The 22,611-nt window shown below is 44.0% G+C and overlaps 1 protein-coding gene across 13 annotated transcripts in view; it reads right to left on the reverse strand.

The window, feature by feature from the left end:
• Window positions 1–204: 204 nt before the first annotated feature.
• The window catches only part of huwe1 (HECT, UBA and WWE domain containing E3 ubiquitin protein ligase 1), a 52,508-nt gene continuing 30,101 nt past the window's right edge, over window positions 205–22,611 (reverse strand). For 7 of the 13 annotated variants that reach the window (XM_085260824.1, XM_085260822.1, XM_085260816.1 and 4 more), the window contains 37 exons: window positions 21,217–21,440; window positions 20,917–21,128; window positions 20,612–20,794; window positions 20,239–20,411; window positions 20,020–20,159; window positions 19,769–19,844; window positions 19,072–19,170; window positions 16,730–16,857; window positions 16,487–16,646; window positions 15,874–16,102; window positions 15,583–15,761; window positions 15,403–15,492; window positions 14,810–14,970; window positions 14,644–14,686; window positions 13,458–13,823; window positions 13,064–13,274; window positions 12,663–12,787; window positions 11,393–11,613; window positions 10,874–11,265; window positions 10,091–10,751; window positions 9,258–9,975; window positions 9,045–9,133; window positions 7,678–7,834; window positions 7,424–7,556; window positions 7,070–7,272; window positions 6,730–6,965; window positions 5,650–5,752; window positions 5,298–5,447; window positions 4,954–5,199; window positions 3,365–3,482; window positions 3,131–3,271; window positions 2,758–3,045; window positions 2,483–2,588; window positions 2,197–2,314; window positions 1,753–1,934; window positions 1,173–1,363; window positions 205–1,078 (listed from right to left, as the gene is read on the reverse strand). In XM_085260824.1, coding sequence (XP_085116950.1) covers window positions 976–1,078; window positions 1,173–1,363; window positions 1,753–1,934; window positions 2,197–2,314; window positions 2,483–2,588; window positions 2,758–3,045; window positions 3,131–3,271; window positions 3,365–3,482; window positions 4,954–5,199; window positions 5,298–5,447; window positions 5,650–5,752; window positions 6,730–6,965; window positions 7,070–7,272; window positions 7,424–7,556; window positions 7,678–7,834; window positions 9,045–9,133; window positions 9,258–9,975; window positions 10,091–10,751; window positions 10,874–11,265; window positions 11,393–11,613; window positions 12,663–12,787; window positions 13,064–13,274; window positions 13,458–13,823; window positions 14,644–14,686; window positions 14,810–14,970; window positions 15,403–15,492; window positions 15,583–15,761; window positions 15,874–16,102; window positions 16,487–16,646; window positions 16,730–16,857; window positions 19,072–19,170; window positions 19,769–19,844; window positions 20,020–20,159; window positions 20,239–20,411; window positions 20,612–20,794; window positions 20,917–21,128; window positions 21,217–21,440 — 7,355 coding nt within the window. In that variant the 3' untranslated portion in view covers window positions 205–975. The remainder of the gene's footprint in view (window positions 1,079–1,172; window positions 1,364–1,752; window positions 1,935–2,196; window positions 2,315–2,482; window positions 2,589–2,757; window positions 3,046–3,130; window positions 3,272–3,364; window positions 3,483–4,953; window positions 5,200–5,297; window positions 5,448–5,649; window positions 5,753–6,729; window positions 6,966–7,069; window positions 7,273–7,423; window positions 7,557–7,677; window positions 7,835–9,044; window positions 9,134–9,257; window positions 9,976–10,090; window positions 10,752–10,873; window positions 11,266–11,392; window positions 11,614–12,662; window positions 12,788–13,063; window positions 13,275–13,457; window positions 13,824–14,643; window positions 14,687–14,809; window positions 14,971–15,402; window positions 15,493–15,582; window positions 15,762–15,873; window positions 16,103–16,486; window positions 16,647–16,729; window positions 16,858–19,071; window positions 19,171–19,768; window positions 19,845–20,019; window positions 20,160–20,238; window positions 20,412–20,611; window positions 20,795–20,916; window positions 21,129–21,216; window positions 21,441–22,611) is intronic. The other 6 variants (XM_085260828.1, XM_085260825.1, XM_085260827.1 and 3 more) reach the window with 4 other exon arrangements.

Below are 22,611 nucleotides of genomic sequence, written 5' to 3' on the forward strand. Positions count from 1 at the left end.
TTTTTCCCCAACAGTCAGTCTGATTCGTAGCATTGCAAGGGTTCAATTTGGTACTCGTGCTACACAAACTAGAGTGTCGGACTGGCAACAATTTTTTTTGTGTTTGTTCAACTGCTAAGTAGAATTATGAATAGAGACATCTTTGATGGAATTAATTTGCTGCAAATAGTGGTTAAAACACTGTTAAAAGAGACAATGAACGCATTTTTATGCATTTATTCATGTAGTTATTCCACTCTGATTCAAAGGCTCAAGGCTGGGTCAGCGATTTAATAGCCAAAAATACTCTAGAGTTTATGTGGTTAATGTTTTTTTTTCTTTTCTTTTTTTAAATCTCCTTCAGGTTTTCTCTTCATTTTTGTACCATCCTTAAAAATGCCACAAAACTTTGAAAAGTGCATTTTTGTGAATAGCTCCAAAACTTTTCAAGTTGTTCATATACCCCTCATAAAAATGTTCCCCGTCATCAAAGCTTGTGAGGTCACAAATTTGCAACAGGAAACCACCAACATTTTTTCCCCAAAGGTTTTATAACCATCCTGTTCAAACAATCTTTTTTTTGTTTTTTGTTTTTTACACAGCCAGAGAACAAAAAAGATTGAACATAATAAACTCCCAAACCTTTTGTACAGAGAAATCAAACTAAATGAAGAAAACATCTCTTATATTAGTCCATGTTTTATCCTTTGAATCCCCTCTTGCATTTGCCATTAAATTGGGAAGGGAGACACAACAGTGTCAGAATGAGGCTCTCTGTGTTGTACGCAATGTCAATCAGTCTATTTCACTTGCTGGTTTTATCTGTTTTATGTGGAATAGAAACCAGCAAGTCTAGGCCATTCAACAAGTAATCCAGTAATGTCTATGTTGGTGTGTGCATGTGTGTGCGTTCAAAGGTTATCAATGTGAATGTGTAAGGAGTAGGCAAACCTAAAATTAAGTGTATGCATGTCTGTGTGTTAAGAGTCTCAGAGTTTAAGCCAGTCCGAATCCCTCGGAGCATTCCTGAATGGCCAACAGCAGCATATGTCTCAGCTTCTCGTAGCTCTCGTAGGCTGGAAGGTCCAGCTGGTTAAAGCTGAGGATGAAAAACAAAACATTACAGTTTTAAAGTTTTGCTCTTTTGAACCATCTACAAATATTTGTGCCATATCAACTTTCAACATGCTCACCAAGTGTGAGCAGATGGCAGGCGGTCAGTGGATCGATCATCACGGTGGATCTGGAACTTCTGGATGCCGTTCATGCCTTCCAAAGCTGCAAAACCCTGGAGGGGAACCTTGGATGTGCCAGTGACAAACTGCAGGAACTTGGCCCGGTCTGCTTGATCAAATGACCGCAAGGCCCTCCAGAACCATTGAATCTAAAGGAGAGAAAGAAAAAAAATTTATCCGAGTTACAAACATACATTTCTGTTTCAGTTATAGTAAGAAAATGTGATTCTTAAGCAATATGCAAGTGTCTTGTGGTCAAGAAACATTTTAAGATAATTTATAAGGCTTTTCAATATTCCCAAATCATATTCAGCGCTATGTGTGAAAGTTCAAATGAAACGCTTTATCGAATCAAATGTGTCTGCATCACTTCTGCAGCTGGAAACTTAAGTTCAAGCTGCATCATATTAACAAAAAAAAAAAAAAAAGTATTCGCTGTTCAGCTGCATGCTAGTGTATTTGTTAAGTCCTCCAGGAGGAATCGTGCACATATCTTACCAAACAGTTAAAAACACTGCAAACATTTCCTCATCCCTACCTGGATTGAGCTGGACTGGTACTTGTGATATTCAGTGTTAGCCTTGAGGTCATCGATGTCAATAGCTGGCAGGCCAGAAATGAGCAGTTCCAGCTCCTGCTCAGTGAAGATGGAGATCAGTCTCTTGGGGATGATCTCGTAGAAACCCTCAAGAAAGGCTGCGAGTTGCTTGCGGATTGCACCTAGTGAGTGAGAATTTGTTTATTTTTCAGTTAAGCACCTGAAAATTCAAAGCATCTCTCAATAATGTATGGTTGTAGCTCAACTTTGCATCTTTAATGCTGCTGCAGTGCTGCCACCTAGTGGCATCATTTAGATTGCATTATATGCTGGTTTAACATGGCAATAAAATGGCATCTGCTGATGACTTATTGTTTTTGCCTACACCAATTATTTTAGCATTTAATTTCACTGATGCAGCATTAGTATTAAGAAAAAACTCACCTGTCATCTTCATCTGGCACACCAGGTGCACATACTCCTTTTTGTTTTCCTCTGTGACCAAAATATTGGCTCCATTTGGTTTAAGGTCTCTGACTTCACATACCCCAAACTCCTGGACCTACACATACAGTCAAAGACAGTCAAAAACATTGCCCTAGATAGCAGCAGCATTTTTAAGGGTTCAGGTAATTAAACCTTAACAGCACTTCTATGAGAACTTCGAACCTTTAAGGAACATATTAAATTCCATCAAACAGAAAAAAATACATAAAGAATAGACACCAACCTCTGTGCTGAATGTCAGCTCATAGCCCAGGGTGGAAACATCATTTTCCAACAGGTAAACCAAGCCCTGAAAGAATGGGTAATCCTCGCTTTCCATGTCTGTATACCTAGGAATATCACAGAAATGTAATCATATTATTGCTGACTGGTTCTCCGGTTGCCACAACATTTAGTGTTGTATTTAACTAGGCATGGGTTTGTTGAGATCATTACACTAACTGGTGCAACGTGTCGACAATTAGGTCACTTGGGTTTAAATGCTAGTAGCTCAAATACCTGACGCTCTTGCCCAAGATGTGCTTGTAGAAGCTGCGGGTGAAGTAGCACTCCAGTAACCGATTATCATAGACTGCCTTAGCCACAACACGACCCACAAACTTAAAGTAGCTGAGATGGTTGGGGTTGCAGTGCGATGATGGGTTGATGGTATAGGTGACACGATCCCCTGGTGAAGTGCGGAACAGGGCATACATTGGGTTGAACATCTCCCGGGAGATGATCATGTACCATTCCCTCAGCAGGCCACCAGCATCCTGACCCTCCTCCCCTTCAAAAACAATGTACCTGTAAGGGAAGGTGAGTGGATCAAGTTGAGTGGGTTTGAATTGCGGAGACATGCAGATAGACAGAAAGAGCAATGAAGCCTTACAGCCTGTTCTTCATGTCCTCTGGGCTCTTACGATGCAGCTCCCTGTACGAGTCCTCAAACACATGATCTCTCCTCACATGTACTGCCATGTCCTCCTTCCTCAGGCCTTCATCCAGCCGCTCCAATTCCTGGCGGAAGTACCTACAGAGATAAATAAAAATTCCAGCATGTCAACGATGGAAAAAAAGGAACACTTCAAAGTACAAAATTTAAGCTGAAGATAATTCTCCTTACTTCCTCTTAACATCAAAGTCTAGGATGCGTATGTAGTCAACCAGTACTGCAAAAGGTCCATCGGCCAAGTGAGTGGTTGACTGCCGCAGGATCTGATTAAGTACTGTGCGGTGAGTTTCTAGAAATAAAGAGTAAGGACTCCCATTAGAACATATACCATAAGATAAGATACCTTTATTAGTCCCACGAGTGGCAAATTTCATGTTAAGGCTGCCGACCATTGCCAGCGCAATGGCGGCGCCATCTTACCCTCTGACCATACATACATTACACAAAAACATCACATGGGGAAGACAGGTCAGAGAGGTATAACAATGGAAAATGCACAACATGAGGAAAGATAAGGAGAAAAAAAAAATACCCCCCCAGACTGAATTCCAAGAGATCAGTTTGAGAACAGAAAAAAACCCCACCTCTGCACATGAAAAACTCTTAATACACCAAAGAAACACATGACAAGCAACAAGGATGGGTAAAGGGTGAGAGACAGCCAGTGTAGACAGTGCATCCGGGCCTGCAGCCTATGCGCTGGTCTCCTTGATCCACCATCTGCATCGGAAGGGAATAAGCGTCGAAGGCGTTTGGAGGGGGAGGGGGGATGAGTGTCTTCCAGCCAACCCCGGTGGCCTTGCGTAGGATAGGAAGAACAGTCTAAGCACAGACTGTTATCAGGGTGTTTTTGTTCAGCTCTAGCCTTGAGATCACAGCTGGCGCCTAAGTGGTATCTGCATGAAGTGATGGTGGTTTTTACTTTAGTGCGAACGACTCGTATGAATTTCAAAGCAGTCCTAACAGTCCGACACTGGTCTCTCAATCTTCCGTTGGAGAGCTGCGAGCTTCTCCATGATTTTATCAAAATTACGCTCTGTGATGTTGTCGTTCTCGTGCTCAAAGAGCCGATTCTGAGAACTCGACCGCAGTGAGCTTCTCCAAGATGTGATCCAATTTGCGCTCAGAATAAGAGCTCTGAGTGTTCACGGCAGCCACAAGCTTCTCCAAGATCTTATCTGTGCTGCACTCAATGAGCCCATTTTGAGAACTCACGCCTCGTCCCATCGTTTCAATCCCAGCGGGCAGCCTTGTGGGGGTTTGAACAGCTGGTTCCGCTTTCTTAATTCTTCGATAAGTCAGGGCCAAGCCAGCTCCAATCAGCAAGAACCCTGTTATCATGGTTCCGAATAGGTAGATATCTTCAGCGTCTTCGATCGACAGTCCCGCCAGGCACACGACCCTCCAGTTATGCCACCCGTCCATCGTGTATCCGGCACGGAAAGTCCCTCCAGGACACTCAGGCTCACCCGAGCCCAGGCTTCTCGTTGAGAAAAGGGTGTCAATTGCATTCAGGGACCAGTTGATCAAATCCATAATTCCTCTTGTAGGTTTTAAAGAACAGACTGTGAGAGCATTCCAGTGAAAGTAATACAAAAAAAACCACGAGACTAGACAAGGACACAAGAGGCTAAGCAGGGAAGCTAAGGGAGAGGAGGAGAGGAGAAAAGTGTGACCGCCTTCGTCAAGAGCCAGAAAGAAAGAAAAGAAAACTAAAACAAAGCTTTATCATTCTCCTTATTTGAATATTTTAGGCTTACCAGCAAAGCGGAGAAACTTCTGAGTGTCTGGTGGCAGATTTGAAGAGATGTGCATGGAGGATGGTTCCCTGGAAAAGAATGGGTCTAGAGATGAAGGTGTGGCAGGTGTAAGAGGTGCTGGAGACAGTGGTGGAGGTTCATCTTTGATGTGAGAAAGCTGGCTCTCCCGCGTATCCCTCACAGGAGGTTTGCTCTCTCGCTCTGTGGCATGGACTAGAAAGAATGCCTCCACAGCAGGCTGGAGAACTGGGAAAACAGCATTAGGAGAACATATTACTTAATCCCTGATAGCAATTAGTAGAATATAAAAATCACAGTAAGTACATTTCTGAATTTCCACCTACCCAGGACGGCATGCTGGTCATGTGATTCCTCTAGTTCTTTCAGACACTCCCCGAGCATATCCCATAATTCATCCAACAACAGCTGCTCACTGAGCAGAGGGAGATCTGGAAGTCTCTCTTCACTCTCTGATTGACCATTTCCTTCTTCATCTAATAAAGTTACAGTATAGACCGAATCATTGCATCAACGTTGCTGTCAGCTGTCATGTACATTTCATTTTGACTGTTAACAAGACTGCTCTCTAGTCTGTGATTAAAAACGTATTTATCTGTATTGCAGCTGCTTGTTAAAAATCACAGTAAAGCAGAGAGTGTTTTAAGGTATAATTAACAGGATGCTTGTGAGTCATACCCAGAGGTGCAGGGTCTTGCTCTAGAGGAGACGGCTGGTCCACATCCATTGGAGAATCATCTCTCTGTGCTGACTGGGATTCTGAAACCGACTGGCCTTCAGACTACAGAAAATAAACCAGGCAGAACCAGAGGCAGAAACAGAATGTGAACAACAGGGGGAAAAAACAAAACAAAATAATGATTGACATGATGGCTTGTTTGGAAATAATTAGGGATGCACAGATTTATTTGCCAATAATCATCTTGTTTACTGAAACTGAGCTATTGGCCAATAGAGCAGTGACTAATATTTATCTGTTTTGTGTAACAAATTTAGGTACATTTATGGTTACATTTTTAATAGGCTGAAAATTAAATAGTATATACAGAATACACTCCTCCAGTCTGTTTTTGATACAGTATTGGCCAAGAACATCAGAGCATCCCTAATAGTGTTCAATCTTGACTGAGACTGTCATGCAAAATGACATTCCCATGATCCACTGACACAGCAAGTAAGGAAGGAAAGGAGGGCGGGAGGAAGGGGAGGGTGGGCCAAAAGCATGAAGCAACATCAGCCAGCAAACAGACGACTTCAGTGAAACAAATCAAACCATTTGGAGCAGGCAGCACATTCACATCTAGGCACCATCAAAACTAGACTACATCAATGCAAAGAATGATAAAGAGTGCAATGAATCACTGGCCCATCTGTCTCTCTGTTGGAGCTGTCAATGTTCATCATAGCAGCAAAGCAGATGTCACAATGCATAAATTACTTGAAGTAGCAAACTATAGGGTGAATGTAAAATGTGTTTACAAATAATTAAATCCAATACAAAGGTTAGAATTGGAGTTTCCTACTTTTTAAAGGCATGTGCAATATAATTAATGGGTTGGCTAATAGATTAAAATGTCCAAATCCAAAACAGGCAAATTCAAGGCAAATGACTAATAGTATGTATCTTGATGACCACCACACCAAGTATGAATAAATTCACTGTGAAGGTCACACCGCATAGTCAATGATGACTTTTCATTAAAATGATGATTGACTGTGTGAGTAAGAATGCCTGCTGTCAGTGGAGCCCATGCTAACCGTGGCAGCAGCAGCCGTGCCAACAGGGGCAGCAGCCCCAGCAGGAGGATGTGGGGCAGCCATTGAGGATCCGGCAGCGACGGCGGCAGAGGCAGAAGGGGCGGTGGGTGGGGGGGCCTGTTGCAGCCGACGTGCCCGTTGCCCCTCTCTCACCATCTGGATGATGGCATCAGCCTCGGCCTCCAGCTGACGCACCGCAGCCTGGATGCTGCTTGCTGAGCCCAAACTGGTGGAGCCTTGCCAGTCACAAATGGAAGAAAGGGGTTTTAATCATTGAGACACGATGACTATATTGTACACAAAAACCAAGAAAGCACTGTATATGTAGCATGTTTTTTACCCAAGCGCCCTGTCTGTTTGGCCTTCTTGTTGGCGCGCCTTGTGTCCTCACGGAGCTGGATGATAACCTGCAGCACTCGCAAGAAAAACTTCTGTGTTGATGTCTTGGATGTTAGTGAGCTCATACAAGGAAGCTGCAGTTCACGTCCCCCAAGAGTGCGCTTCTGTGCCGCAACAATCACCACACTCTCTGACCCGTCAAACCTGTGTCCCAATCAACAGACACATACAAGGCATAGGAGTTTATAGTCATCATTACGATGCAAATTTAATGAGTATATTTTTTTTCTAATCTGCCAGTCATCTATGCTGACAAAATAATGCCACTGACCGATGAGAATTGTCATGAGCTAACCTGCTTGTCATCTTGCCCTTCAGTCTAGCTGATATGGAGGAATCCTCGGGAGGTGCGTCAGGGGAATGTGAATCAGCTTGTGCCCGTCTCTGCTGCTCCAAATTGTACTCTCTAAGCTCGGCCAGTAATGTCCCTTTAAAAAAAAAGAAAAAAGAAAAAAAAATAATGTTCCAAAAGTTTGTAAAGAAAAAAAAACTGCACTGAACTGAAAACAGGAATATGAACTGGCACCTACGCTCTTCCCCAAAACCTACCAATCTGTTTGCAAAGAGTGTATCCGAGATGTCTTGCGCCGCTAAGCAGCAGTCTGAGTACAGTGTCTCTGGTGGAAGCATCTCCTCTAGAAAGCTGCAGCAGAATGTTAGCTGCATCTTCCAGACCTTCCTCTGAACACGAGTGAGATGTCAACACCTTTCGCAGAGGAAAAGAATCATTTGTGAAAACACATCATTGCAAAAATAAATGTTGAAAACAAAGAACAGAAAAATATATAAAGACTTAAAGACATCTTAACAAATGAGATCATTATGAACAAGCAGTAAGACAATTTCCTAAAACTATCGACACATGTTATGCTGCATTACTTCTGCATGAATCCAGGTTCCAAGAACACACTGTCATGAACAAGCTGCTGTTTATGCTCCTAAACACAAAAAGCTACCAATAAGGGCGTAACCAGATGAGGTGATCTGTCCGTACTGCAGCCAAGCATGTATTTGACAAGTGCGATTGCTGTGTATAGTTCCCTGGCCTACTTGAACATCTTGGCCAGCACTAACACCCAAGGACAGCACTAAAACTTCCTTGATGGCTGCTTACAAATATATTTGGTAAATGGACTGGTTCTTATATAGCACTTTCTACTCTGAGCACTCAAAGCGCTTTACACAACTTGCCTCATTCACCCATTTACCCAAACACCGATTATGCCAAGAAACCTTTGGCACAAAGGTCACAAGAAAGGAGTTGAGAGTTGTTGTTTTTTTAATTTTTTATGTAATCTGACTTAAAAAAAACAAACAAAAAAACCCTTTTCTGCTCTGATTTTTCCCCCCTCCTCACATAAAGTAATATTATCCAGCCATAATAATCTACTCTTAATTCTGGATGAAGAAAACACAGTCAACATTCTCAAAGTAGTCTGGTTAATTTATCTGGGAGTCCAGCATTTTATTTTTCCCTAATAGTGTTTAACAGACAAACCACTGCACTTTTGTTACTTCTTAAAACACATTTTTACTGAAGAATTTACTGTAGACTGTGAAAAAAGAAGACAGGCTTTTTTTTTTTTTAAACAACATCCTAAAATGTGTTTTAACATTTGTGTCTCTGCCACGAGAGAATCGCAAACATCAGGCAACTCTTCCACTAACAGGATATTAAAAGAAAAATGTGTTTTCAATATCTGAAGTCCTTGCCTCAAAAACTGAAATGCCTGATGATCTAGAGCTACTTAATGCAAAATATTACTGAATTTTAGTTTTGAGCCCAAAAACTAAATGTATCCTGACTTCAACTTAACTCAGTTTACCAACAAGCTTGCCTTAATTGACCCTTAGAAGTTATTCAGAGAAATATCTTGGAAAACCCCTCAACATTTCTTTAAATCATTTCATCATACCTCCACAGACAGTTGAAGCTGTTTTTCTGTCAGTCCAGTGGAAGCCAACTTTTCACTCTCTGTATTGCTAACAGCACCCCTCTGTTTTCCTGTTTTGAAAAAAAAACAAAAACATTTTCATTAATAAAAATGATCATTTTCTAATAAAATCTCTTGCATTGTAAGATTTAAATGTAAGATTTGATCACATTTTATTCAGGAATAAAGTACCACTACCTGTAGAGATTGTTCCAGTGGACGTGGGTATAGAGATTGTTGTAGAGGATGTCTGAGAGGTTGCTATACTTGTCCCTGAGGATGTACCCTGGGCTACAGCTCCTACAGAAGCCCCTGGGCCTGCCACAGTGGACTGCATAGCGCCCACTGCGGCGGTGCCTTGTGTTGTGACTGAGGCTGTGGCTCCTGAGCTGGTTGCCGTGTTGGGGTTAGGAGCCTGTGGAGTTGGGTGTCCAGCAGGCACCTCTGTGGCCTTGTTGTCAGGGAGGGCAATGGATATGAGGGAGAGCAGGCGCAGCAGCTTTTCAGTGAGCAAGGAGCTCCGTCTGATCACAGGGTGGGACAACATGTTCATCAGCTGGCCTAGAGGAGAGGTCTCCAAGCTGAACTGGGCTCCCTCTGCCTCTGCACTTCCACCTAGAGGCACCGTCTTCATTGAGGCTTTGCCCTTACGGCTGACATTCATGTTGTCAAGCTTGACCAGTAGGTCCCAAAAATCGGTGGAGATTCCTAGAGACTGGAGGGTAGAGGCAGTAGACCCCAGGGAGTTCTGGGTGTTGGAGACATTAGGGTTGGTCTGAGACTGTGACCCTGACCTAGAGCCTCCACCTCCACCCCCTCCTCCTGAGGAGCCTGAACAAAGACGAGAGTCTAGGTCAGAAGACGAAGCTGACAAGTCCTTACAACGCTGCTGCGTGAAGTGGCTGGGGAACACCTACAGAAGAAAAGAAAAAACAAAAGGACACTGAATAACTTGCGTAACCAACTTCATTTCAAGTCTTAGAACACAGAATGGACAAAGATTTAGATCAATATAGCTAAACCCTCACCTTGGCTAGCTGAATAAGTGTGTCCAGCACATGTCGACAGACCACTGGAGCAGCTTGTGGGTGGATGTGAACAGTGGAGCCTCCACCTCCAGCACATGTGACACTCGTTGCACCTGCTGACACACCTCCCAATGTCCCAGAACTTGAAGAGCCTCCAGCTGAATGCCTGTCAGCGTGCTTCCTACCTGATGCTCGCTGAATCTGGAAAATGTTTGTTCGGCAACCCAATGCTGCATCCATAGAAACAGAGAGCCAGGAAAGCTGACTGGAACTGCGAGACTCCACCCTGTTCAATAACTCTAAGGAGGAAGCTGGGGATGAAGAAGAAGAAGATGAAGATGAGGAGAGGGACGAGGTGGCTGTGCCTTTTCCTCCACAGCTTCCCTGGCTGGTCCTCTTGCCGCGAGAGTCCTCTAGACGTGAGGTCTCCACGCATACCTCACTCTCACTGCTTCGTTGGAGTATTGACAACAGGCTGCGAATGACCCACCCACGTGTCTGAGAATGGTAGCAGAGGTTCCTGAGCACACGGTGCAAACGGCTGGTGTTGAGTTTCGGTTCATCCACAAACAGCAAAACCAGCAGGCAGGACAAAGCCTCGTGGTCCAGAAGCAATCGTCCACGCAGGCGCAACAGGGAGTCGACACTTGAACTGGATGGTCTGAAGAAAAAGTAGTAACAGTATGTCACCTGTCAAAACTTCTGTAAGATTTCCTAAATGCCAAACCGACATTTTATTTAAAAAGGAAAACATTTCAAAAAATTAGATCACTGTTATTATACCTGTGGTTTGTTCCTCCACCCATCTGAAATGTCCCTCCTCTCTGCACAGCCAGTCGGGTGTACTGGACGCCACGATTGCTTCCTAACCGGCTAGTGAAGGCCGGTGAGCGCAAGATGGCTGAGAGGGCTGAAGATGAACTATGACCAAAAAGCCTTTCATGCATCAGTTGTCTCTGACGTGCCTCTTGCTCTCTACGTAATGCAGCAGCTTCAGCAGCAATGTCTGGAGGCATGACAGCCAACACGCTGTCCTCCATGTCTTCAAGAACACTGCGACGGAGCTCTGATGGCAGTGTCTGGATGAAAGTTACGGGATCTAAAGGTGTGTCTCCTTGGGGAGGCTGCTGGGCTAGTTCCCTACGCTGTTGCTCTGCTCGCTGCTGGGCAAGAACCTAAGACAACCAATGGCATGCTTAGTAAATAGAACCAATTGTCAGTGACTTCTTTTGTTCGAAATATCTATGAGTAAGCATTTTGCTTACTCACGCAATTGAAAAAAAAAAAAACATAACTTCTCACCTCCTCCTGGATGGCAGGTGGTAATGCTGCCAGGAATTCAGGGCTGACCTCTGTAACCCCTGGCCCTCCCAATACAGGTGCAGTAGAGGATGGCAAGCTTGTAGCAACTGGAGGACGGGAGGGTGGTCTGATGCCAAGCTGATTCTGCAGCACCTCTCGGCGGATGTCCTCAGGAAGAGCTGCCAAGAAGGAGGGATCTACACCCTCTGGCAGGCTGATGCCTGCCATCACAAAGTAGAACAAAACAAACCCCCAAAATGAAACAATTAATATTATACAGTTTATTATTGCAGGGTTCACTACAGAATATCAGCCAGACTGCGACCAATCCAGGCAACGTAAAGCATCTGTTTGTGTTGGCAACAAAAGGGCTCCTCTTGCAAGATATGTCCAAAATTTCACATTAGAATTTTTATGGTTCTTCCATGAAGGTTGTATCGCTTTTGGCACCTGACCAAAACAAACACACTGATGTTTTTCATACCACTAAGCTGTGTAATACTATAAACACGATAAACCAGAATGATGACAACAAAGCAGCTAGATGGAATACTAAAACAGATTAAAATAAGAGCCAGCATTTCACAAACTATTTTGGTTACTACTTTTTATCTTAAACATGCTAGTTAGTTACTCCTTTCCAATGACGTCACACACATCAATAAATGATAGAAGTCATGATTGATTGGGGAGCAATGTGTAATCTGTTGTCTCTCAATCAATAAATCCAACATTTTATGGCTGTCCAATCAGACATAGTAACCATCACAACAGATAAAAATGTCACGTAGTCTGACGGTGGCATACGCAGAGATTCTACCCTTCAGTCATATATCCACTAACCATCCAAATTGCAGTTTACATTCAAGTATCTCAAGTTTCAATGAAGACTTGGCAGGAATTAAATAGAGGGTACAAAAGATTACCATCAACAAGGAGCAGCAGCAGCAAAAATCAGTATCTGACCAAATGTGAAATATGGTCACAAAAACAACCAGAACACAGTTTTTTGCAAAGCATTATAATTACTCCAGCAAAGATAGAAATAAAATGTCAAAACTGTCATCAAATTATTGATATGTCTGAGGTAATCATAATGACTGTAATATGGCAAAAACATTATTGTGAGGTTAATGTTAACATGGACCTCTGACTACCATATTCTCATCAATTCATCCAAGTGAACATTTAAACCAAATGTAATCAAATCTCCTTCAGGTATTCCTGAGGCATGACAATTAACAATTGCAGAAGTAGCAGAGTACTTTACCTGCAAGTGGATCCTCCTCCTCATTGCTTGTAGAGGGAAGGGGCTCTTCCTGGATGGCCTGAGACTGGCTGTCAGCACTGTCACTCCTGGGCATAGTTTCCCCAGGAGATGAAACAGAAGTAGAGCTGCACATATTCAAACAAACAAAAAAAAACAAAGACTATCATTGCTATCAAAATTATGTGCACCATCTATTGATCTTAAAGTTCTAACTGCATGAGATGCCTTTTGAATCCTATGTGGAAATTTAACAAAAGGTTGGAACAATTTTAAAGATACGTATAGACCGTGATTTTTTTTCTGTCAAACTTCCTCAACATCAGTCCAAGAGGTTCAAATGGCAGAATATACTGCTTTTAAACAGAGACTTGGTCAGTAATGAACTTCTAGTTTCTACCCACCCAGTTTCTGCATCAGTTTGCCTGTCAGTCAGGCCACTTTCCCCACTTCCAGACAGCTCCTGAGAAAGCTGGGTGGGCTGGGCAGGGTTGGGGGCAGCTTCTTCCTGGGTGGCAGAGGCAGGGCTGCTGGTATCCATTGGTGACCCTTCCAGTTGTGACACACCAGCTGCTGCAGGCTCAGAGTTCTCTACAATGTCTGGACTTAGAGAGGCTGTGAAAAGAAAAGGGAGCTTATCATTCGGGCTAGGAAGTTATCTGATCATTTAATGCACTACATCTAAATTCCTTGGTTTCATTATGTGTTATGATAGCTTCTATACCATTATTTAAATTACAAATATGCTTCCTTACGGTTAGCCAGTCTGTATAAATAGAGTTTTCAAAGTTAGTCTACCTTCCCTGCCTTCATCCAACGTTCCTCCACCACCACCTCCGACTCTCTCACCGATTGCAGGTGCTGGGGACATTTCCATCTGAGATGCCTCCGCTTCACTGTTTGGCCTCTCGGCTGTCGACAAGGGTGGAAGGCCAGCCCCTGCCAAAGCAGCCAGTGAGCTAGCATGCGACTCAGCCAGTAAAAGGTCAGCTATTGGTTGGTGGACCTGCTGACTAATAGCAGTCTCCAGCGAGACTAAGGCCTGTTCATGAGGAGCAGGTGTGGTTGGAGTGACTTCTCCAGATGGTGGGGCAGTGAGGAAGCCCTCTGAAACCCTGGGTGGATCCAGACATGACACAGTACCACCCTGAGCCTGCTCACCCTCTGCAATATTCAAAGAAACACTTGTGTGAAGAAAAGGGACAGTTTAAATTATTTTTATTTGAATAGATTCAAGTCTTAAAAACAATTTACATATCTGACAATGCCTCAACATGACTGTTGCATCTTAATATCACTTTTCTGCTATATCTGCCAGCTACTTGTGCACGTGTTCCTGTTAAAAATATGTAATTACAGTAAACATTTTCCATTCACACAACTGCTTCCAAAAATTTTTCAAAACCCTTTCAAAAAGGTGTTAATAATATTCAAAAAAGGAAAATCAGGGCACAGATATGTCAGAAATAACACTGTGGTGATTAGCTGGTGAATAGCTATTTAACAGATGACAAAGGCCTCTGCTGAGGAAGGCAGTAAGTTGTATAGTTATCTCCTTAACGGGGTGCACAATCCTGATCCCCAACAACAACACAACTTACTACCTCACCACAGCACAGACAATAAAAATAATACACTGAACAAAAGATATACATGTTGTATATCAAAAATGTAAATATTTAGAATAAGGTTCTTAAAACAATGTAGCGGCAATAATTCTCAAAAAAAAAATTACGAGTTAAGAGATCATCTCCTATGAAACAAATGAAGATGTCGAGCTGGTATGGCGTTGCCATAAGAAAGACAGTAGACTGTATAGTTATCTCCCAGATCTGGTGTGATCCTAAAACTATACAAACTACTACCTCATCCCACAGCACGCACAGCAAGCTGGCCACTTGCCTCTGGGTTGTCCAATCCACATAGGTCAAGGAATTTAACATTAAAACAGAAACAAAAGCAAAATCTTTATAAATGTCAGTACCTGCTGTGTTCTCTGCACCATTAACCGTCCCCAATCCAGAACCCTGTGGACACAAAATGCTGATGTTAGGAAAAACAAAACAAAACATGAGTGTATCTACCAAAAATGCATGCACTATTGTATCTGAAAATACATCCTTGTGCACAGACTGCAATCATCTGCTCACCTGCAGGCTCTGTTCTCTGGCCTGTTCTGCTCCAGAGGCCCTCCTTTCATTCTGTTTGGACTCTTCCTCCTCAGCTAGCTGCCGCCTTCTCTTCTCTCTGCGCTCTTCCAATTCCTCATCTCGCAGACTTTCCAGATGCTGCAGGATAGGCACCTTAACCACTAAAAGCAGATGGGGGCATTCAAATCAAAAATAGTTTTCAATTTAAACTCAAAAGGTTTGTGAAATGTCACCAAGTCAAAGTAATTTTTGGTCAAGTTACTAAAACATTTTGTTTTTCACTGGTCACCAAAAAAATGTAATGAATTCTAACCATCTCACTAAAAATCAGATCACAACTATGTGAACTGCTGTCTTTAAATAAAATGCAATAAAAAGCCTATATGCTAACTATAGATTTGTCTGAAATTAACAGGGAATGTCCAACCACTTGACTACCATATCCAAATTATTCATGGTCCAGTTCTCAGGAATATAAATATTTTCTGAAGGTACCAAAAAGATGACACACACAATAAATAAAAGAAGTCATAAAATGTTTTCATTAATCATATGACTACCTTACTACCACTGAAAAGAAACCTCTAGTTTACCTGCAACACAGTCGTGCATACTCTCTGCATCCAGCACTTTGCACTCATCTGTCCATCTAGTCAAGGCAGTAGGAATGCTAGAGAGGGTCCCTAAAGAAACAAAAGGATAAAAATGTTACGCATTTAAGTTAATAATAAACCCGACCCCTACAATGCGCTGAAGTCTATGGTAATATATACCCGCTTGACCTCCAGTACTGCTCTGCTCATGGAAGAAGTCGTCCAATAACTCATCATCAGAACGAGCTATGATATGCACATCCTCATTTCCAACCAAAAGGCGGGCGCGACCACGTGATTGTAAAGGCAGAGAACTGGAAAGCTGTAAAATGTCTGCTGCTGCACTGGGACCTAGAAGTCTGAAGAAGAAAGAAAAGAAGGAAATGCCTTTTTAATGTTCAGGCAGACAAAGAAAGCTGGTGTAAAACAGGAGCTGCTTAATAGAGCCACATAAACAAACATGGTTTCAACCTTTGTAAGATAAGTGGAGGGTTGGGCTGACGGTTATGAGGGTAGTGGACATGGATTGTGTGTCCACTGTTGGCAGTGAGCTGACGTAGTGTTCGCTGGCTGCGGCCCATGCCCTGCGCCAAGCGGCTGCTAGTGCCTGCCACGCCTAGGGTGAGGGATCCGTGGTCAGCATGACGCACCATCAGTGGGTGGGAGCTAGGGATGTTGCCTGGGGAAGGAGGGATGTCAGCTGATAGAGAAAAACAGAACACAGCACGCAGACATTAGGGAGAAACCTCTAGCATAAACCTAAAAACGTTCATGAAAAGTAAAATTTATTTAAATACATTTTCTGTATCTTATGATTTGTTATTTTTAACAAGCTACTGAACAGGACCACTTAGTAGAGCTAAACATTTTGGTATCAGCACAACGGGTATAATTATTATTCTGCATACTGGTGGTTTTTGCAAGAAACATCAGTACGTGTATCAAACTGAAGCTTTTCTGTTAATCAGGAAGCTCAATTTTATACCAAAAAAATAAAAATAGATTTGCTTAGAAAGGACTCCTTTGGGATTAAGGGCGTGAAAACTACGTGACCTTACAAAAACTATCAGATTATCCCGCTTACCATTGTTGGAGAACATGTTGTCAAACTCTATGATGAGGTCATCATCCCTGTCAAACCTTTCAAAGCGAATGTGTGGTGCAGCATTGATATCAGGGAAGTCTTCGTCCAACTCCATCTCCGAACCTTCATCATCATCATCCTCATCTCCTTCTTCATCATCCTTAACAAATGGTACAGGAAATAAATCTTAAACATAAAGAAAAATCAAGGTTTTTTAACGAGCTTCACTGCATTAACCCCTACCTGATCTTCCTCCTCCTCTTCTTCCTCTTCCTCCTCTTCATCTTGGCTGTCTTCATCATCATTGCTGCCACTAGAATCCTCCTCCTGTGTGTGCTCCTCATCCTCTGGTTCTAAGATGTTCATGGAGTCTGATGGAAGAGCCCGTCAATACTTTACATGTACATCTCAACAAATAACAGAACAATAGTGTTCCCTTTCAGTCAATTCACTCAGTACAACACATAAGTATGAGATATCACACCCCACGTGTCCTAGCTAGAGAAACCTTTATTCACTCCTTAAAGGCACACAGATGACCTGTGATGACATGTGCATGACCCTGCCTGCACATATACCCCTTTACATCAGTCATCCCTCAGCTGTTATGCTCTTCACCTCGCTAAAACAATTCTGCATAGTTGCAGCTTGCTGCTGCTTGTTAGCTCTGTTGTCTGCTGCTTGAAGTTAGCTTAACTGCCCCTGGTGGTGCTAACCATGTTCCCAGAATTTGTCTCCAAGCTAACCGCATCATGGAAACGCGTCACTGTGCATTACTATTGACAGTACATAGAGCTGGAAGGCGCTGAGGAGGCTGGCTTTGTTAACCCACCTCCTATGGAGTCTTCCCTGGCTGATTACCTGGCCCTGTCCCACAACCATCGTGTCGGTGACCCTGCAACTCTGCTGTCCAAGCACTGCAGATTCTCCGCATCGCAGCTGAACAAGATCTATCATGCTCAGGCTGGCACTGTCCGCGTCATGAGCCCCGTCACTATGCTCTAGACCATAGGTGTCAAACTCTGGCCCGTGGGCCAGATTTGGCCCGCAGCCTAATTACAATTGGGCCAATTGTAATTAGGCTGCGAAGCCATACCAAATTACTATTAGAGCTGGCCTACTAGTATTATACAGCTAATATATATATTGTTTAGTATTAAGCTTTGCTTGTTCCATATTCAGTTTTTCAGCAAAACTTGTTTGAGTCCATAAGAAGAGATTCATTCTTAAATCTGGAGGAAGATTTTTTTTTTCCATAAATATTAACGTTAGCCCGCGACCTTGTTCCAGTTTTGAATTTTGGCCCACTGTGTATTTGAGTTTGACACCCTTGCTCTAGACGTTATAGGCGATGTGCCTGGGAGAGCTAGAGTCGCTGGTTCCTGCAGACAGCCCACTGACACCTCTCCTTAACAAGGTCAAGTCAAATGTGCCTCCTAACAAATGCGCAGAGTCATCGTTAGCCCCCCTCAGAAAGAGGGGCGTCCGCATCCTAGCTCATCTATATGACTGGGCTCTTGTCGCTTGCTCCAGAGCGACACAGCTGTCACTGAGTTTCTCTATGAACTTTCAAAAACACCTCACTCTGTTATCAAAGAACCAGGGATTAAGTTAAGTAACCCAACGCTAATCGACATTTAGCAGATTTCTTTCCTCGGTTTGGAAATATGCTAGCTTTCCAGTCACACACATTTGTCGCAGCACATAGTGGCTTTGTTTCATTGCAGCCTCGCTCAGTTTCAGCTCATATGCAGACTACATTTCCAAATGATACTATGGTTTTTGGGCATGATGGCATCTATGATTACGACTAGGACTGTTATAGATCCACAAGCTCTATTGTGGATGTTTTGACATTACTTAAGGAGCTGCTGGATAAGGCCCTTTCGTTTTCTACAATTAAGGTTTATAAGGTTTATATTTAAGCTGGGGTTCACCAGCTGAGACCCATGGTTAGGTCCAGTGTCGCTGAATGGGACTTGTCTTTGGTGCTAGAAGCCCTTTGCTGCCCCCCCTTTGAACCCGTTGAGTATGTGAAATTTCTTTCATATAAAAGACTGCATTGCTTTTCGCTTTGGTTTCTGACCTTCATGCTCCGTCTGTGCATCCCTCCTGCACACAGTTCTCTCCTGATGGCTTCAAAATCATATTGTGCCTAAATGCCAAAGGTCATTCCTGCAGCTTACAGCTCAATGGAATTTCAGCTTCTGCTCCATTTCTTTTGCATCTAAGGAGCAGAGGAGGATGCATTTTGTGCGCAGTGCATGTGCTACATACCGACATTGAGTGCACTCAGAATGTGCGTTTATGTGACCAGTTGTTTGTCTGCTTTGCTAATCCAGCCAGGAGGTAGAGCTCTGTCTAAACAGCGACTGTCTCACTGGATTATAGAAGCTATATCACTGGCGTACCAAGGGTCTCGCTTTGCCCCCGGGCTGCGAGAGCTCATTCCACCAGGGGAATGGCAACATTCCCCAGGTCACACAGGGGCGTGATATCTCGTACTTATGTGTTGTACCGAGTGAATCGACTGAACGGGAACAGAAGTTATATCTATAACTGTTCATTTTGTCAAAATGTTGTACCTTCCCGGTTGGCCTGAAGAGTTGATGCTTGGCTAATATTGGAGGGGGCTTCATCCATCAACACGTCCTCTTGCGATTCATCTTCACCACTGCGTCCAACTAATCAACAGAACAAACAAACGCTACATCAGCTCTGGGCTGTTCTGCCTGTTTGTAATCAAGAGTGAACTCAGTTTGAAATCATACATAATTATAAATAAATAAATAAATAAATAACACTGCTTGTGCTTCAATGGTAAATGGCCTGTATTTATATAGCGCTTTACTAGTCCCTAAGGACCCCAAAGCGCTTTACATATCCAGTCATCCACCCATCCACACACACATCCACACACTGGTGATGTCTAGCTACATTGTAGCCACAGCCACCCTGGGGCGCACTGACAGAGGCGAGGCTGCCGGACACTGGCGCCACCAGGCCCTCTGACCACCACCAGTAGGCAATGGGTGAAGTGTCTTGCCCAAGGACACAACGACTGAGACTGTCAGAGCCGGGGCTCGAACCTGCAACCTTCCAATTACAAGGCGAACTCCCAACTCTTGAGCCACAATCGCCCCAATGCTTCAATGCACTGACTTGTTTCCTACACCTATTACAGAAAGGTTAAGTTATCACAAGCAGTGCAGAGAACTGCTCCATACTTTTCATTGCCCAGCAACACTCACTGTCACCCCTGAAATGAATCCAGTTGCCTACCTATAATTGTGCTGTTGACAGTGCCAGCATCTCTCTCCAACAGCTCATCAATCAGATCCACCAACTCATTCTCTACCTGCATGGAAAGGAAATGATATACACAGTCAGCCTTCACATGGTGCACAAAATGAATGGGTATCCACACACTTATGTGCTGACCTTTAATTACAAATGTTACAGATCAGGGGATCTGAGTGTAGTTTGAGCTATTGTGTGCGTTGTGTGTAATGCAATGTTAATACATTATTTACCTGCATAGCCTGTGTGCTAAGAACCTCTGGCTGGCCAGCAATGACCACTGCATCTCCCTCAGTTTCTCCATCCATCAGATCAGTGTCTGTTCCTTGGACCCTGTGGCTGCCATCCACTGGCTCTGCCTCACCCGACTCTCCTACAACAGATGGCCCACATGAGCATCATACATTTGAAAAGTAGGCTATTAAAGCATTTCATCTGTCTCATGTGGATACCTTGGTCCTGAGTGTTGCTGTTGCTGTCCCTGGCAGTGCCCACAGGGTCGTGTTCAGTCTTGTTCTTGCTGGAGCCTCCCTTGCCCCCAAAGAGACTGCTAGGCTGGTTAACAATTCGTGAGAGAGTTTCCAGTGGCTTCAAGGCAGCATTCACTGTGTTGGCCATGTTGGGACTAAAGCAAAGGACACAAAGGGAAAATAAGGAGCCCTTTCAGATCAATTTCTTTAGTATTAATAACTGCTGAAAAACCAACTTGATTCTGAAACAGAACTACTCACAAAAATGTATTATGACAGAAGTGAACCTAAGTTATACGAGTAGTAACTGGTAAACCAGATAACTACTGGCTAATTTTTCAGGCTAATCTTATACCTGGACAAATCCAAGCTGTGTGGCACACGTGCCAAGTCATTGACCAGTCCTTTTTTAAGGAAGAGCCTTATAATGTTGTTCATGCCGTTATGTTGCGTCTTGGCTGCTGCTGTGCTATAGAAACTGGATGTTGAAGGGCATGACTCCATGATGGTGCTAATGATACACATCACTGCCTGAAGCCTGTAAAATAGGTTTGCCAAGATGAGAGAAAATGGGTTGGCATAGATTTAGAAAAAACAAACAACAACAATAACAAAACCCCACACACAGTCAGGGTTGTATGACATTTCTATTCCATTTACCTGGCATGTTTTTCAGCACCTTCTGGCATCGCTAGGGCTCGACTTAGGGCAGCCTTTACCTCATTCACTAAGGACACCTGGGCATCAGTGCCTGTTCCAGCAGCTGCTAGGCTGGCTAGAAAAAGACGTGCCAATGCTGGGGTGTCCTTGTCCTCTGAGTTCTGGGTGTGAGGCAGCAAGTGGTCGAGCACAAAGGCTAGGACACTGCAATCCTGTTAGGATACATGCATGTCAAAATGAGTTGAGAGGCTTGAGAATACAATGTGTGAATGGCTGAGAAGAGTTTGTTCAGCTACCCACCTCCTTAATGAGCTCAGACTGCCCAGCTGTATAACAGTAGGAGGCGATTAGCGTGGCGATTCCCACGTAGGAGCGCACTAGCTCAGCCAGTAGTCTCAGGATGGTAGAAGTAGGCATTAGAGGTTTGCTTGCCTTGACCTTAGCTGCTTTACTCTCATCTGAAGTGGTACCCTTCTCTCCCTCCTGCTCCTTCTTCTCTTCCCGCATTTCTTCTGGTGTGGAGGCTGAGGAAGTTAGCATAACACAATAAGTTATGCCTTGTATAAAACTGAACTCACTTAACGGCGTCCAGTGGACGGTCTGTGTATTCAACCCCACCTCTGGCGCCGGTGTCCACCTCTCAATTTTAAATTCATGTAGACACTGAGGGTTCTCAGTGTCTACACTGAGGGGCCGTGCTAACACCTGCTGCTCTCTGGCAGCAGCACCATGCTCTCCCGTGTTTTAAGTGCACCTTAGAACAACACGCAGCAACACTACACATGAGCGAGACAACACTACACATGAGCGAGAGGAGGGAGGTTTGGGGTCTTCACACACCCCTGTTCTCTGCTGGCCATCGGGGCGGGGGGGCTGGGAGGAGGTGTTGGTCGTCCGATTGGGATCTGGGATGCGGGGCCTCTCTGCTGCTGCGGAGCCTGGGGCTGTCTGCTTGCCTCCACCCCGGGGGAAAGGGTAACATCTCCTGGGTCTAGGTGCCGTTTCCCCCTCCAGGGGTGAGGGTACCTGGACCCGGGGTATAGAGTTTGTTTGGGGAGTGTGATTGTGTGTACAGTGTCCATGTATGTCTATCCCTACGTTGAGTCAGTGCTGAGTATTTGTATATGTGTGCATGAGGGTGGGAATGCATGTTTGTGTCTGTGTGTGCCTGTTTGTCTGTGTCTATAGGTCAGGTCGGGTCTTAGACTCCACCTCTCTGGGAACTCCCAGGCCCTCCAAAGGCCTATCTCCCACTGCAGCCCCCTCTGGCTTCTGCTCCGTGGCTACTAGGTGACCCCTCATCTGGGGCTCTCAGTTCTTCCTAGGAGGGTGGCACGGATGCCCCTCCGGTGGTCCTCCTTGGGCTCTCGCACTCTGGGGCCTCTGGATGTCTGGAGGCTGGATCTCCATGCCTGCTTCATGCCCTGGGGGACGGGGCTATGGCTCTCTACATCCTCTAGCAGACCATTACATGGGGAAACCTTTTGAATACAAGCGCGCTGATCCACACAGGTGTGCACACGGGTGTTCACTGTTCATAGACATAAACTACACCTCTATTGGCTGCTATTTCCAAGCACATTATGCGCTGTCGGTCCTGCTTGCTGCACAACAACATTCAATATTTAGTGTTTACTGCTGTTTACACTTAGCTAGATTAAGATGATAGTGTTGTGTTTAGTATGTTGCTCTGTT

The sequence above is a fragment of the Mchenga conophoros genome, linkage group LG20 (genome assembly GCF_057382185.1).
Source record: "Mchenga conophoros isolate Kocher_MC1m ecotype Shallow Benthic linkage group LG20, M_conophoros_male_GT1.1, whole genome shotgun sequence".
Taxonomy (NCBI): domain Eukaryota; kingdom Metazoa; phylum Chordata; class Actinopteri; order Cichliformes; family Cichlidae; genus Mchenga; species Mchenga conophoros.